The sequence below is a fragment of the Hypanus sabinus genome, chromosome 22, assembly GCF_030144855.1.
Source record: "Hypanus sabinus isolate sHypSab1 chromosome 22, sHypSab1.hap1, whole genome shotgun sequence".
Taxonomy (NCBI): domain Eukaryota; kingdom Metazoa; phylum Chordata; class Chondrichthyes; order Myliobatiformes; family Dasyatidae; genus Hypanus; species Hypanus sabinus.
In genome coordinates, this window is record NC_082727.1 from 49,849,460 (window position 1) to 49,867,797 (window position 18,338).

At 35.4% G+C, this 18,338-nt stretch overlaps 1 protein-coding gene across 2 annotated transcripts in view; it reads right to left on the reverse strand.

Annotated features, from left to right (window-relative positions):
- dock1 (dedicator of cytokinesis 1) overlaps window positions 1–18,338 on the reverse strand; it is a 549,009-nt gene that overhangs the window by 98,262 nt on the left and 432,409 nt on the right. For both annotated transcript variants that reach the window (XM_059947697.1, XM_059947695.1), the window contains 3 exons: window positions 12,645–12,685; window positions 8,967–9,057; window positions 5,108–5,227 (listed from right to left, as the gene is read on the reverse strand). In XM_059947697.1, coding sequence (XP_059803680.1) covers window positions 5,108–5,227; window positions 8,967–9,057; window positions 12,645–12,685 — 252 coding nt within the window. The remainder of the gene's footprint in view (window positions 1–5,107; window positions 5,228–8,966; window positions 9,058–12,644; window positions 12,686–18,338) is intronic.

Below are 18,338 nucleotides of genomic sequence, written 5' to 3' on the forward strand. Positions count from 1 at the left end.
CAACACCATAATTAAGAAGAAACTCCTAATTTAGTTAGATTTTAACTATGTTTGAAGTTCCGTGTTCAAAGTAAATTTATTATTGAAGTACATATATACCACCATATACTAGCCTGAGATTAATTTTCTTGCAGACATTCACAGTAAATAGAAACACAATAGAATCAACGAAAAACAACAGAGACTGACAACTAATCAATCTATGCAAACAAAAAGAGAAAAATAAAATAAATAAGCAAGCAATAAATATTAAGAACACAAGTTTTTAGAGTCCTTAAAAGTGAATCTATAGGTTGTGGAATCAGTTCAGTGATTCCATGAGTCCCCTCTGGTTCAAGAGCCTGATGGTTGAGAGGTAATAATTGTTCCTGAACCTGGCAGTGTGGGACTCGAGGCGCCTCTACCACCTTCCTTATGGCAACAGTGAGAAGAGAACAAGGCCTCAATTGTAGGGGTCTTTGATGATAGATGCTGCTTTCCTGAACTCTCTTGGTAGGTAGAATAGACAGCACTTAATCATTAGATGTTCCAGGTTGGGGGTACAAGAGTGCGACAAGACCATTATGTCTGAACGCCACATAGAGTTTATCATGAAACACAAACCCTTTTCTCTTGCCTTCCCCAAATGTTCTGCAGATCTATATATCTGATAAATCAGGAATCCTTCAGGCTGGACTGGCATATCCAGTTTTGAGTGAACCATGTATCCGCAAAACACAGAACACAGCAATACCTCATTTCCCCCTGATACTGCAATCTTGTGCTTAAATCCTCAATCTTGTTCTCTAGTAACTGTATATTTGCTAACAGGGTATTGGGTAGAGGAACCTCTACAGCCTACCATTTTAGTTTAACCTCCCTGTCTTCCATCTGTGGTTATGTGCCTTTGTCTGCATAAAGGTGTTATATCTGCATTCCTGAAGGTTAAATCTGCCGAGTCCTTCAAAAGTTCACTTAGGTGGTTCAAAAGTATGTTACTTAAAGCGAAATTACAGGCTGCAGATTGCAGTGACAGCAGTCCAGAAGAAATAGATTTTAAGTTTTGTAAACTGTTCACAAAAAGTCAACACGCATCACCAGTGCCATCATGTAATAATCTCCCTGTTAGCTCCATACATATATTGAAAGAATATAAAAACAGAAAATATGACCTTTCAACACTTAATTTTTAATGTTATCATGCAATCAATGAAAAATTGTGTGATTATAATTATATTGTTGGTGTTGGCAATTCAAGAAATGAGACAGTTAAAAAACCGTTCTGATCTAGTTCAAAATTGCATGGGAAGCATTTGAGCATTTTAATTAGCATAATTTAGTTCCTGGAAACCAGACCCTGTTAAGTGCCCCAAGTATTTATGGGGTGTCAACTGAAGTAATAGCATGAATTTAAAAATTATACAATTGGCAGATATTAACAAAGTATATTGTGCTTAAGTATGATTATGTATTTCAGAATATACAGTCTGCATAACTAACAGACTCTAGAATGCCAGAATAATCTTGAATGGCCTATTTTTCCTGAGAATTTTTGCTTTCCTTAGGAAAGATAATTTTGAAGCTGTTCGTTGAAATCAGCTTGTTACCTGAAAGAATTAAATTTAAATATGTCATACTGCTTAACGTAAATAATAACCAAATTTTATCTAGTTCTAAGAATAGGATGTGTTTTTTTGGTTCAGTTTTGCTAACATATTCAAAATGAAATCTCTAGTATTTTCTGAGGTCGGCTGGTGGTATAGTGGCATCAGCACTGGACTTCTAGGCAGGTGGTATTGAATTCAAACCCAGCTGGTTCCCAAACTGGGCAGCAGCAGTATCTGCACGGAAGAAAGGCCTGGCAATCTACTTCCATATCTTGCCATGAAAACCCTACAAACCCTGTGGTCCATGAGGTCATGAAGAGTCGGACTCAACTTAATAACTGAACAACAACAAAGTATTTTCCACTGCAGGCTTCAATTATATCAGTGCAATGGTAGCCTGCCTATTGTTTACATCCACCATGATGGTGCCTTAAAAGTTAGTGATTGAAATGTATCGACTCCTGTCTGAGAAGTGATTTGCATTCGCTCCTATTTGTCTACCGTTGCAACAGGGCAACAGCAGCAGAAAAGCATTGGCTTTTCACTCAAATCTGGAACATCTGGACAATGAAGATGCATACCTCAGGATGCTTGTTATCAATTACAGCACAGCATTCAATACTTTCATCCCCTTAAAACTAATCAATGAGCTTCAAGACCTTTTGTAGGATTCAATAACCGCTTTGTACAATTGGATCCTCAATATCCCCACTTGCAGATCTCAGCCAGTTTAGATTGGCAAAAACATCTCCTCCATAATCTCCATCAGCATAGGTGCATCATAAGAATGTGTGCCTAGCCTCCTACTCTACTCACTCTATATTATGACTGTGAAGCTAAGCACAGCTCCAAAGCCTTATTTAAATTTGCTGATGGCACCATTGTCATTGGCCAGTACAAAGGTGGTGATAGGAGGAAGATTAAAATTACAGCTGAGTGGAGCCACAAGAACTTCTCTCTCAATGTCAGCCAGACAAAATAGCTGATTATTGACTTCAGGAGAATGAAACCTGAAGTCCATTAGTTAGTTTTCATCGGCGGGATCAAAGGTGGAGAGAGTCAGCAACTTTAAATTCTTCGATGTTATCATTTCTGGGACAAGCAGATAAGTGCCATAATGAAAAAAAGCACAACAGTGCTTTGACTTCTTTAGAAATTTGAGAAGATTCAGCATGATTGTGTGGACAGTCAGAGGCTTCTTCCTAGGGCTGAAAAGGCTAACACAAGACGGCACAGCTTTATGGCGCTTGGAAGTAGGTACAAAGGAGATTTCGGAGGTAGGTTTTTTATGCAGAGATCAGTGAGTGCGTGGAATGGGCTGCTGGTGACGGTGGTGGAAGTGGATACGATAGGGTCTTTTAAAACACTTCTGGATAGGTACATGGAGCTTAGAAAAATAGAGAGCCATGTGTAACTCTAGATAATTTCTAAAGTAAGTACATGTTCGGCACCGCATTGTGGGCTGAAGGGCCTGTATTGTGCTGTAGGTTTTCTATGTTTCCATGACATCTACGACTTTAACAAACTTTTATAGGTGTGAAGTGGAAAGTATATTGACTGGCTGCATCACAACCAATGCCCTTGAATGGAAACGCCTACACAAAGTAATGGATTTGGCCCAGATCATCACGGGTAAAACCCACACTACCGCTGGTAACATTTACACAGAATGCTACTGTAGAAAAGCAACATACATTATGAAAGAACCCACCATCCAGGTTAAACTCTCGCTGTTGACATCGGGAAGAAGGTATGGAAACCTCAGGACCCACACCATCAGCTTCAGGAATAGGAATTACTCCATAACTATCCAGCTCTTGAACCAGAGGGGATAATTTCACTAAACTTTCCACAACCAATGGACTCACTTTCAAGGAATCTACAACTCATTTTCTTGATATTTATTGCTTACTTATTATTATTATGTTTTATTTGCAGTTTGTTATCTTTGCACATTGGCTATTTGTCCTGTTGGGATGGTCCAATCTTTCATTGATTCTATTATGCTTCCTGTATCTACTCTGAATGCCCGCAAGAGAATTAATTCCAAAGTTATATATGGTGACATATATGTAATTGGATAATAAATTAACTTCGAACTTTGATGTAGTCTTTCATCACTTTGATATACATACAAGAAGGCTCAGAGCCGTCTCTATTTCCTGAGGAGACTGAGGTCCTTTAACATCTGCCGGATGATGCTGAGGATGTTCTATGAGTCTGTGGTGGCCAGTGCTATCATGTTTACTATTGTGTGCTGGGGCAGCAGGCTGAGGGTAGCAGACACCACAGAATCAACAAACTCATTTGTAAGGCCAGTGATGTTGTGGGGGTGGAACTGGACTCTCTGATGATTGGGTCTGAAAAGAGGATGCTGTCCAAGTTGCATGCCATCTTGGACAATGCCTCCCATCCACTCCATAATGTACTGGTTAGGCACAGGAGTACATTCAGCCAGCGACTCATTCCACCGAGATGTAAAACTGAGCGTCAGAGGAAGTCATTCCAACCTGTGGCCATCAAACTTTACAACTCCCCCTCCCTCGGAGTGTCAGACACCCTGAGCCAATAGGCTGGTCCTGGACTTATTTCCACTTGGCATAATTTACTTATTATTATTTAATTATTTATGGTTTTATATTGCTATATTTCTACACTATTCTCAGTTGGTGCGACTGTAACAAAACCCAATTTCCCTGTCTGTCTGTCTGTTAACAGTGAAAATCTATACAATCTTGACATTATGAAGGTAAATAAAAATACAGAAAATGTAAATACTTAGTTAAATGTTTCTGATTTAGTTCAAATATTCTTTTATGTTTTTTGATATCATATGGCTGTGCCAGTTCCAAATAATTTAATAGCTATTGAGCCAATACACGTGGAATTAATCAAGGCAGCACACTTTTTGGACTACAGTATTAGAGCTACATACTCTAAACTTGATGAATACTGTCTTTCCTCTATTATTTGGTTAATGGAACCTCAAGAGTTTTGAATTTTCAATGTATACATGTAATTACTATATTAAACCTGTAACCTAGGCAAAAGGCACAATACTGTGCAAAAGTCTTAGGCACCATAGATTTTCTTATATAGTATGGCCTCCAAAGAGCCTTTATCTCAACATCATTGAGGCTGTCTAGAATAACCCGGAGGGATAGAATCAAGTAAGACAGTCTGTAGAAGAACTGTGGCAAGTTCTCCAAGATGCTTGGTAAAATCTACCAACTGATTGTCTTATAAAACTTCAATACAGAGTACTTAAGAGAATTGAAACAATTTTAAAGTCATAGGGTGGACACATATGGTCAAATATGGATTTGATTTAGTGTTTGATTGTTTACTGCTGTAAATAGTAAATTATATTTAGAAAATGTTCATTTCATTAGTTCTGAAAACATTTTTGCTTTACAGATTTTTTTACATGTATCTGAGACTTTTGCATAATATGTACAAATATTTCAATTGAAAACTACATCTTTACAATATATTGATACAGCTTTACAAAATCATTTTACCTTTCCTTTATCGAAGTAATGAATAATCTCGTGGTAAAGCTGTTCTTTCAACTGTCCTTGAGTTTGAGCTTGATAGCCATCTCTCTGATTCAGGTGAGCTGCACATGGCTCTTCAGACCACTTTAATAAATGAGCAACATAAAGTATTTACTGTACTTTATGATTGGATACGCTAATACACATAGACACACATCTATCTACATTGATCAACATCAATCAAGACAGCATCATCAACATATACAGGATAACTGAGGAAAGGAAAAGAAGATATAATGAGAATAGAGCTTGGGATTAGTTTTGAACAAGTTTAACAAAAGTAGGTGATGTAGAATACAGTTAAGAAGAGAATTAGTAGGGCAAAAAGAGAACATGAGATCTCTTGCTGGATAAGGTAAAGGAGAATTTTAAAATATCGGAGATAACAAAGGTTATAAATGAATACTTCTTGTCCATATTGAAAATGGAGAAGGACTTGGAAGCTAGTGAGCTCAGGGACAGAACAGTGATATTTGGAAACATATTGACATTATGAAAGAGGAGGTACTGGCGGTCATGAAGTGCATAAAGGTAGATAAGTCACTTGGGCTCAGGCAGGTGCACTTTAGAACATTGTGGGAAGCAAGGGAAGAAATTTCTTGAGCCATGGCTTCATTGGCAAAAGAATGGAGGATGACTAATGTTGTGCTCTATGGACCAAAGGCTACAAGAACAAGCCAGTAAACTAACAGGCCAGTGAGTCTTACGTCCAAGGTGGGATGCTTATTGGCAGGAATGTTGAAAGACAGGATTTATTTGCATTTGGAAAGGAACTGCCAGCATTGTTTTGTGTGTGGGAAATTATATCTCATGAATTAGATTGTTGTTTCCTTGAACAAATGATGAAGAGGTCTGACAAAGTCAAGAATGGTAAGCATTTTCCAGATGAACTTCAGCAAAACCTTTGACAAGGCACTGCATGGTAGACTGGCCCAGAAGGCTATAATAAATGGAATCCAGAGTGAGCTAGCCAGCTGATATTGTATTGCTTTCGTCAAAGGAGTCAGAAGGTGGTACTGGAGGGTTGTTTTCCAGATTTGACACTTGTAACCAAAGATGTGCCACAGAAATCAGAAGTAGCTCCCCTATTGTTGGTCATATATATTAATATTTTGAATAAGAATTTAAGTGACACAATTATTCCATTTTCTAGCAAAATCCATAGTATAGTGGACAGTTAAGAAGGTTATCTCAGATTACAACAGGATAATGATATACTGGGAGAATGGGCAAATGAAGGGTAGATGGAATTTCGATAAGTGCACAGTGATACATTTTGGGAAGTAGGCTAGGACATAGACAGTGAATGGCAGGGCAGTGTTGCTGAATCAAGGATACCAGCACACACAATTCCTTGAAAGAGGGAGCAAAGTCAGACAAGGTGGTGAAGAATATGTATGGTATGCTTGCCTTCTTCGGCCCTGGCATTGGGAACTGAAGTTGAGACATTATGTCACAGTTGTACAAAACTTTGACTAAACCATACTTGGCGTACTGTATGCAGATTTGGTTGACACGCAAGAGGAAGGATGCGATTAAACTTGGGAAGGGTGTGGAAAAGACTTACAAGGACGTTGCCTGGATTGGAAGACTTGAATTATGAGGAGAGACTGCATATGCTAGACAAAAAATGTTGAGGGATGACCTTTCAGAGGGTTAGGAAATGATGATAGGACGAGATACTCAGTCCTCTTCCCAACAGTAGAGGCAGTCTATAACTAGCAGGTAAATGCAAGAGAGAAAGGATTTAAAGGAGATCTGAGGGGGCAGCTTTTCCATTAAAAGAGTGGTGGCTATTTGAAATGAGCTGCTAGTGGTGATGGTAGAGGCAGGTACAAACAGAATATTTAAAAAACCATTCATAAAGGAATATAGATAGGAAAGATTTGGAGTAATTTGGGCCAAACACAAGAAAATGGGATTAGCTTAGATCTACATCTTGGTCAGCGTGGATAGGTTAAGCCAAAGAGTTCACTTCAGAGCTGTAATAACTCCATGAATCTAGCAAGCTAAGTTATATAATTGTTCCGTACAACCATTGTTACTTAGGGAACATTTAAGCCATGTGTTAACATAGGAGAAAGTAGTTTTTCCATCACTGCAATGGAAACCAAGAGAGGAATGACATGCTGTATCTATAAGGTCAGGAGGACCACCAAACATTACAACAATGCCAATGTCTCAGATGCCAGTAGAAACAGAAAACTATGGCAGCCAATGGTTCATTTTGTACACCTTCTCAACTTAAACCAGTGGTTAGTTAGTTTCACAGAAAATACTGCAGGCAGTTGCTTCCATGAGACTTGGAGAGTAATGATGAAAATCTGGAGTGTGCAATGAGGGGACATATACCAAATTAAATTTAATAATTGGTGATTAACGTACAAGATGTAGAAGTAAAGCCTTAAAGTGAACCACATAGTAGTTTGCCTAGGTTGGAAGACTTCATTGATGTGAAAGGAGTCACTATTGACTGTAAATTTCTGTTGGAACTTGGTACTAAGACTCAATCACAATAACATTTTGTGGAGTGAGAATCTTGTTTGCAATGACATTCACAATTTTCAAGATAATACAAAGCATTGTTAGCTGAGTTTAAAATTTGAGAAAATCAGATTGTGGAGATACTGAGCATCACTTGGGTAAAAGATTAGGTAGTAGGCAGCAGGATCTGAAGAGCAATAATTTGTTCAGGATCATTCTGGGAGTAGAAATCTGGGTATTAGGAGATAAGCAGCAATGGTGAGAAATGAGAGGGATCTGTATTCCTCAAGGAAGGTTTTTGATGCATTGACTTAATCAGAAGACCATGGCTGAGGGGAAAAAAATCAAAATGGTTGCGAACAACTAATAAAGAATGGCTACTTAATTAGGATGCTGTAATAAGAAAGAAGTAAGGAGAAATCCAATTTACAAAAATGTTTACAGAGAGACTGTTTGCAACAACAGGCTGGAGAGAAGGTTTGTAAAGGATAATAATGCTAAAGATCAAATTTGGCTTCATAGTAGTTTCAATTTACTTACAAAGAAGTGCATGCCTGCTCACTAGCATTTCAATGGCAAATTTAAAAGGCATGTTCAAAAGATGTGATAGTGGTGCATCTTGGCCTTTTTTTTACTGTATTTACACAAACTACTTGGAATGAAAAAAAATCCCATTTCCTCTGCATCGTCCATATTAATAAAGAAACAAAATATATCATACTTCCACTAAACAACCATATTGAGAAAAATAACATCAACTAGCAGAGTGCTCTGGAATTGAAGTGAGACAGCTAATGAAAGGAACTGCCACATTAATTAGAACTGATGCTGGGCCAACACTGATTTCAGTAGAATTGACAGATTTTCCATGACTCAGTTCCTCATCTGAACTGAGAATTCCGGTGGCAATACTTTTAACTAACTGCCAGCAATTCAAGAAGCAATGACTTGGAAGAAAGCAATGCGGTCATGTGAGAGGAAGATTGAAAATCAGAAAAGTGACAGAATTTTTCATTTGTTCAAGAGATAGCATTATGACATGGCTTTTAAACCACAATTTTACAAAGAAAATTACTGTTTTCTTCTAGCTCCTCATTTTTACATAAGTGCTGATATAATAACAACTTGCAACATATGAACTGATTGATGCTTTCAAATCTGTGAAACAAAGTTGACATTTGGAATGCAAGGTATTTTCTTAAAAATAAACAAAGACAGACGTTGCTGACTAAACCTATTACCTGCTTTATTTTGTTTCCTTCATGTTACTGACACCATTATCATAATAATAGTTTTCATAAGCTTAGAAAGTAATTTGATTTGAATTTTAAAAAAGTACCTTAAGCAGCTTTGCATTAAGTAGTAATGTGTAGGCAGCTTCAGTGTAGTTATCACATTCTTTGTGCAGATCACACAGCTTGTACAGATATCTAAGAATGCAATATAATCAGTTTTGAAGAGATACAAAGTATGTGTTCATATACAGTGTCCTGAATAACAACCTCATATATCAAATACTGTTTATTGTTAAATAAATATTTATCTGTACTGTACGATGGGCACTTTAATTAGCCTCAATAGGTCTGGCTCTGGAATTACTGAGTGTCTTTGCTGTAACTACATTTGAATTAACTTCAGGTAAGAACAGGATCATGATTTACTACTTAAGGTATCAACAAGGAGCGCAGGCAGTCTGTCACTGGGAAGATGTTTAAGAAGCTAATATTAAAGATGTTATAGCAGAGCATTTGGGAAATAAAATGATATAACCTGGTAAATTCAGTGCAGTTTTGTTAAAAGAAAGTCGTCTTAACCAACTTATTGGAGTGTCTTGAAAAGAGCGATGGAGAAAGAGGACAAGGTGGATCTAATGCACATTGATTTCCAGAATGTATTGTTGCATCAATGTTTTGGGAGGTAACAAGAACAGAAGATTGGCAGGCTAACAGAAAAGAGAAAGAAGGTATGAATGGGCATTTCTGGTTCTAGTGGTGTGCCACAAGCATCAGTACTAGAGCTTCAACACAGAACAATCCATATAAATGATTTAGATAAAAGAATCAAATGTATGGTTGCTAAATTTTCAAGTTATAGACAGAAAAGTAAGTTGTGAAGAAGACATGAAAAACAAATACACAGGTACACAGATAGAATACGTGAATGGCAAACATTTGCAAATAGGGGAAAATAATCGGAATATCCAAAGTTGTTCAATTTGGAGGGAAAAAATTAAAAATGCAATAACTAAATGAAGAGAAATTGCTGAGGAACCTGCATGTCCTAGAGAATGATTCACCAAACTTTAATATTCAGGCACTATGAGTAATTGGTAAAATTGCTAAATTCAACTTAGGAAGATAATGCTTCAGCTATATGCACATTGGCCAGAGTACACCCAGTGTACTATTTAAGACCAAGACATAGGAGCAGAATTAGGCCATTTGACCCATCAAGTCTGCTCCACTATTTCAAAATGGCTGATCCATTTTCCCCCTCAGCCCCAATCTCCTGCCTAAGTATCAGTTTCTTCAATTAAGAAAGTTATTGCATTGCAAGCCATTCAGAGAAGATATACAAACTAATTTTTGGAATGTGCAGATTGGACAGGCTAGGCTTGTATCTTCTGAAGTTTAGAGGAATGACAGGGGATTTCATTGAAATATATGGGATATTGAGTGGTTTTGACAGAGTTCATGAGAAATGATGTTTCTACTAAGGGAGATAATCGTAGAGAATCTACAACTAGGTGTTACAGTTTAAACATAAGGCACTTGAGACCAAACTTTTCTCTCAGAGGGTCATGAGCCCATGGAATGTCTTTTGACAAAAGAAAATGAAATGAAAATATTAAATGGAAACCGTCTTCAAATGATTTTAACACAGACGTAGAATGATCTTGATAAGTAAAGGGCAAAAGGTTACTGTGTACATACAGGAATGTGGATTTGAGAATACAATCTAATCAGCCATTCCATTCAGTGGAGATTAGTAAGAGGATATTGGAATTAAAGGTGTGGTAGTGTTGTGAGAGTAAATATATAGTTGAATATTTCAGAAAATAGAAGCATTATGCTATGGAAAGTTAGTAACGCTTAATATATTGCAGTGGCATATATTGTCTTCAATGCATAATGAGGATGTAAGACCAGTTTCTCATAAAATATATTTGTGCAATTTATGCAGATCGGTGTCAGCTACAGCTCTGTTGGTAGCACTTCTGCCTGAATTAGAATTATCTGGGTTCAAACTTGGAAATCTGTGTGGTACTCTGATCGTATCATCTTTCAGCTAATATCTACAACACTTCAAAACTGCATTTACTGGGTATAAAGACCATCTAGGCTTCATGTAAAGAATGTTAAAGGGAGCATATTTATGATTTTATTTTTTCAGAAATTTATAGCATAGTTTTTGCATCTATTGGGTTAGTATTGGACTCTCTCTACCTTTTCATTTTGTGTTCATGATCTGTGTTTGACAAGAGTTCACCGAGAATCACTGCTGAAATAATTGATGAAAGTGCACAAATCGCAGGCTAAAAGTCAAATATTTTCTAATTAGTGCAATGTCAATAAAGAAGTAGCTTCCTATCTTTTTTCCTGAAATCCAAGTTCTGATATAAATCAAGCCTGATTGCCAATTGGAATTTGCTTGTTCAATGATAACCCAACAAAACATACTGACCAATTGTTATTCATATAATGGAAAGGAATATTTTCTCTGGCAATTCAGAACTTCAACTTTAATTAGAAACATAGAAAACCTACAGCACAAAACAGGCCCTTCAGCCCACAAAGTTGTGCTGAACATGTCCCTACCTTAGAAATTACTAGACTTACCCATAGTCCTCTATTTTTCTAAGCTCTAAAAGTCTCTTAAAAGACTCTATTGAATCCACCTCCACCACCGTTGCCAGCAGCCCATTTCACGCATTCATCACTCTCTGAGTAAAAATCTCACTCCTGACATCTCCTCTGTACCTACTTCCCAGCACCTTAAACCTGTGTCCTCTTGTGGCAATCATTTCAGCCCTGGGAGAAAGCCTCTGACTATCTACATGATCAATGCTTCTCATCATCTTATACACCTCTATCAGGTCACCTCTCATCCTCTGTCGCTCCAAGGAGAAAAAGCTGAGTTTTCTGTTTTCATAAGGCATGTTCCCCAATCCAGGCAACATCCTTGTAAATCTTTTCTGCACCCTTTCTATGGCTTCCACATCCTTCCTGTAGTGAAGCGACCAGAACTGAGCACAGTACTCCAAGCGGGGTCTGACCAGGGTCCTATATAGCTGCAACATTACCTATATACCTGCAACATTAAATTCAATTCCACGATTAATGAAGGCCAATACACCGTACGTCTTCTTAACCACAGAGTCAACCTGCACAGCTGCTTTGAGTGTCCTATGGACTCAGACCCCAAGATCTCACTGATCCTCCACACTGCCAAGACTCTTACCATTAATACTATATTCTGCCATCATATTTTACCTACCAAAATGAATCACTTTACACTTATCTGGGTTGAACTCCATTTGCTACTTCTCAGCCCAGTTTTGCATCCTATCAATGTCCCACTGTAACCTCTTACAGTCCTCCACACTATCCACAACACCTCCAACCTTTGTGTCATCAGTAAACTTACTAACCCATCCCTCCACTTCCTCAACCAGGTCATTTATAAAAATCACAAAGAGTAAGGGTCCCAGAACAGATCCCTGAGGCACACCACTGGTGACCGACCTCCATGCAGAATATGACCCATCTACAACCACTTTTTGCCTTCTGTGGGCAAGCCAGTTCTGGATCCACAAAGCAAGGTCCCCTTGGATCCCATGCCTCCTTACTTTCTAATAAGACTTGCATGGGGTACCTTATCAAATGCCTTGCTGAAATCCACATACACTGCATCTACTGCTCTTCCTTCATCAATGTGTTTTGTCACATCCTCAAAAAATTCAATCAGGCTCGTAAGGCATGATTGTGAAAATATTTTGTGAAAATATTTTGCATACCTGATGTACATTTCTTCTCTTTCAATTTCTTTGTAAAAGTTCTGAAATGCAGATCAAAGGATTTTTACCAGTTTTCTAACACACACGGGCTTTTCAAATGTGAAAATAAGTACTTAAAAATAATAGCTTATAAATTTCTGAATCTTTGTTCACAGGCAGAACTAGAACATAATTTCACCTGCTTCTAAATATAACCAACCCAAGAGATTGAAGTCAATTTCAAAACTGTTATTCACAGCAGGTGTTCCCACAGAAGAAGTAGGAATTAAAGAGCTATAATGACAACTTATCATGGTTCCAACCAGTTTGATAGATGCATTGAATTTATATATACTTCAAGTTTTAAATATAAGTTGTAATGCTCTCATAAGAGCAATGAAATTATCAGACAGATTCCCATGAGAATAATCAATCTGGTCCCTCTTTATGGTTATTATTTATCGAAAATATTTTCTTCATTCTACATTCAAAAGTTCATGGAATATATTTGAGAACTATTCCCTTAAGAGGCTAAGTGCTGGGATGTCAAACTGTATTTTCACAAAATTTTATTATCAATCACCAATTTGCTTATTACTCAGGTAATGTGTTTTATTAAAACAAACAATTTTAGCAAAACTTTCTAAATGCATTGTTATTAGCAGAGAATAGACAAGAGGTCTGGGAGTGCATATTCAAAGACAAGCATAATTTACGAGCATCCAAGTGCCAGTGGAATTTCACATGACACAAAAGGGAGCATCATTAGCTTTTTTCAATTATTAAAGATAAGTTTTTCCACTAATGATAAAACTGAGAACATTATCTAAAGTAATGAGCAATTTTTGGGACACCAAGTGTCTCTGATAGGTCCATCTGTTCCTCATGTAAATGAACAGCAATCTTTCAATACCTGAAGAATCAGTAGATCACATTAACAAACCATTCAGGTGAAAAAATAAAGTAAGTATTTCTAAATGCAGCATGTAATGGATATAATCCCACCAAAGCAGTAAATGGTAGTTCAAATAGCTATATTAAATTTAAGATCAACTGGGGATTTTTGTAACCAAAAGTTATGGAAACTAGGTGATGGACAAAATAATTCAGTGAGATTAGATACACTTAATTTCTCAGTTCTGTAAATCAACATCAATGACACAGCCGAAACTGATCTAGCTGACCACTGGTATATCTAAATACCACTGTTATATCTAAAGTATATGCACTTACTCTGTATCAATTTGGAAAATGATTATTCAAGAGTATAATTCTTCAAAGACCACAATAAACTCAAGCAAACTAACAGCTTTTTTTAAAAGAAGTTCCAGGTATAATCATTTTATCATTTCAAATACCTTTTGTTGTAATTTTTATTGTCCTTGCAATCATATTCAACAGTATTTTACCTTAAACAGGCAAATGAAATTCATTGCAATCTTTGCCATAACAGAACCACTGAAAATCTTACAAAAGATAACAAGGGTCCATGATTTCAAACTTCATGTATGAAATAAACCAACAACTTTTTGCACGATAAAACATGTGGAATGTTGTTGCTCAACATTTGTTCGCATGATATTTATTTTTATTCTTTTCTCTTGCGCGTCAAGGACTGGTCTTTTATTTTTTATTCTTTAATCGGGTTCTTTTGTTTTTTTTTGCTTTGTGGATACCTGTGAGAAAGCATATCTCAACTTTGTATAATTTATGCATTCTTTGATAATAAATAAGTCATGAATCTTGAATATTGTCTTTCTTTCTTTTTCAATCTTTTTATTGAGTTTCATAAATATATATAAAAACATAACATAATAATGAATAGGTTATGAATACAATAGACTTGAAATTGCATTAGTAATAAGATAATAATATCCTATTAAACATCAACAAAAAAAAGCACATTAATCAATCAAGTCTATATAATTATATATGAAAAAAACCCCAAAAATAATCGTCAAAAGAAAAAAAATTTGAAAATATGTAAAAAAATATATATTGAGAAAAAAAAACACTAAACTAAACTAACATGGGCAATAGTAACAGTTTATATGTATATGATAGTGTCAAAAAACTCCGGAACTCCATACCTGAACATGAATAAGAAGGTCTGGAAAAGGCCAAATTAATTCATATGAAAATATCGAATGAACGGTCCCCAAGTTTCTTCAAATTTAATTGATGAGTCAAAAATAGTGCTTCTAATTTTTTCCAAGCTCAGATAAGAAATAGTTTGAGAAAACCACTGAGACGTGGTAGGAGGATTTGCTTCTTTCCAGTTTTGTAATATAGACCTTCTGGCCATTAATGTTACAAAAGCAATCATTCGTCTGATTGAAGGGGAAAACTGATTACCATCTTCATTTGGTATACCAAAAATTGCAGTAATAAAATGAGGTTGTAAATCGATATTCCAAATTGAGGAAATGGTAACAAATATGTCCTTCCAATAGTTATGTAAAGTGGGACATGACCAAAACATGTAGGTCAATGAAGCCACTTCTGAATGACATCTGTCACATTGAGGGTTAATATGAGAATAGAATCGAACAAGCTTATCTTTAGACATATAAGCTCTATGTACAATTTTAAATTGTATTAAAGCATGTTTAGCACATATAGAAGAGGAATTAACCATTTGTAAAATTTTTTCCCATTTATCAGTTGAAATATTATATTGAAGTTCTTTTTCCCATTCTTGTTTAATTCTATCTGATATTTCTGGTTGTATCTTCATAATCATATTATAAATAAAAGCTACTAATCCCTTCTGACAAGGATTAAAAGTAAAAATCAAATCTGAGAAATCCACTGAAGTTGAATTGGGAAAAGATGGTAGAACTTTATGTAAGAAATTTCTGATTTGTAGATATCTGAAGAAATTAGATTTAGGTAATTTAAGTTTGTTGGAAAGCTGGTCGAAAGACATCAAAGTGCCTTCAAAAAAAAGATCACGAAAACATTTTATACCTTTCCTTTTCCATATGCTAAAAGCTTGATCTGTCAAGGAAGGTTTGAAAAAAAAATTAAGTAAAATAGGGCTATCAAGAACAAAGTTTTTCAGAGTAAAAAACTTACGAAATTGAAACCAAATTCGTAATGTATGTTTGATAACAGGATTAGATATCTGTTTATTGAATTTAATTAAATCAGCAGGAAGAAAAGAACCAAGAACAGAGAATAGAGAATATCCCTTTACCTCATTACATTCCAAATTTACCCACTGTGGGCACAATGGTGAATCCAAATCTAATTTCCAATACATTAGGTTACGAATATTATTCGCCCAATAGTAAAATCTAAAGTTAGGTAAAGCTAAACCACAATCTTTTTTAGATTTTTGTAATTGCCTTTTACTTAACCTGGGGTTTTTATTTTGCCACACAAATGAGGAAATTTTTGAATCAATGTTGTCAAAAAAAGATTTAGGAATAAAAATTGGTAAGGCTTGAAATAAATATAAAAATTTTGGTAAAATCATCATTTTAATAGCATTAATCCGACCAACTAATGATAAGGATAAGGGAGATCATCTTGTAGTAAGTTGTTGAATTTGATGAAGCATAGGTAAAAAATTCAGTCTAAATAAATCTTTATATTTCTTGGTAATTTTTATACCTAAATAGATAAAGTTATCAATAACAACTTTAAATGGTATCCTGTCATTCAATAAAGTTTGCGCGTTTAAGGGGAATAATTCACTCTTATCCAAGTTTAATTTATAACCAGAAAAACTACCAAATTGAGCCAACAAGGATAAAATAGCGGGAATAGACCTGTCAGGATCAGAAATATATAACAGCAAGTCATCAGCATAAAGTGATAATTTGTATAACTTCTCATTACGGGTAATACCAAAAATATTAGGAGATTCACGAATAGCAATGGCTAAAGGTTCTAAAGCGATATTAAATAATAAAGGACTTAAGGGACAACCTTGTCTCGTACCATGAGATAATTGAAAAAAAGAGGATCTATAATTATTTGTAAGAACAGAAGCAACAGGTTTATAATATATTAATTTAATCCATGATATAAAATTAGGACTAAAATTAAAATTTCTCAATGCATTAAATAAGTATGTCCATTCAACTCTATCAAAAGCTTTTTCAGCATCTAATGAGATACCACATTCTGGGGTTGTGGGTGATGAAGTATAAGTTATATTAATCAATTTTCTAACATTAAAAAAGGAATACCGATTCCTAATGAAACCAGTTTGGTCTTCTGAAATAATCTGTGATAGTACCTTTTCTAATCTAATGGCTAAAATTTTTGTAAGAATCTTTGAATCTACATTTAATAATGATATAGGGTGATAAGATGCACATAAAGTAGGATCTTTATCTTTTTTAAGAATTAGAGAGAAAGTAGCTTCATAAAAAGATTGAGGTAATCTCTTCTTAGCAAATGCATCATTAAAGATTTCACATAACCAGGGGGAAAGCAAAGAAGAAAAAGTTTAAAAAAATACTACAATATAACCATCAGGGCCAGGAGCTTTCCCTGAATTCATTGATGAGATAGCCTCTCCTATTTCGGCCATAGAGATAGGAGCATCGAACAAGCTGCGATCTTCATCTGTCAGTTTAGGAATATTCAAATTGTTAAAAAAATTATCCATCATGGACAGGTCACCATCAAATTCTGATTGATATAAAGATTTATAAAAATCTTGAAAAGTGTTATTGATTTCTTTATGATCAGTAGTTAAATTACCATCTTGTTTATGAATTTTAATAATTTGTCGCTTAGTCGAAATAGCTTTTAATTGGTTAGCTAACAGTTTACCAGTTCGATCACTATGAACATAGAATTGAGCCCTGGTCCTAACTAATTGATTTTCAATTGAAGAAGATAATAATAAGCTATATTCCATTTGAAGCTCAACTCTCTTCTTATAAAGTTCTTTGGTAGGAGTCACGGAGTAAATCTTATCAATTTCCTTAATTTTATCCACTAATAAAGCAATATCTAAATATCTTTGTTTTCTTTTACCAACGGAATATGAGATAATTTGTCCACGGATAAAAGCCTTAAAAGAGTCCCAAATAATTCCTCTGTCCATTTCTTCAGTATAGTTTGTTGAGAAAAACAAGTCAATTTGCTGTTTTATGTAGGTGATAAATTCTGGGTCTTGAAGCAAAGTAGCGTTAAGTCTCCAAGATCTAGTATTATTGGAAAAGTCCGAAATCTTAATAGATAACTTCAAAGGTGCATGATCCGAAATAGTAATAGAATCATATTTACAATCAATAACATCTGTTAATAACCGATGATCAATAAGGAAATAATCAATTCTAGAATAACTATGATATACATGTGAAAAAAATGAAAATTCTTTATCTTTAGGGTTCAAAAACCGCCATATTTCAGTAATTCCCGAATCAACTATAAAAGAATTAATAAGTAAGGCTGATCTATTCGGAAGAGTTCGGATAGGTTTAGATCTATCCATCGAAGGATTCAAACAACAATTAAAATCTCCACCCATTATCAACATATATTCATTTAGATTAGGAAGGGAAGTAAATAAACATTTAAAAAATTCAGGGCAGTCAAAGTTTGGAGCATAAATATTAACTAGAACCACTTTTCGATTGAAAAGTGAACCAGTTATCAACAAAAATCTGCCCTGTGGATCAGAAATAATTTCATGATGTGTAAACGAAATTGAGGGGTCTATAAAAATAGACACACCCCTAATTTTGGCGG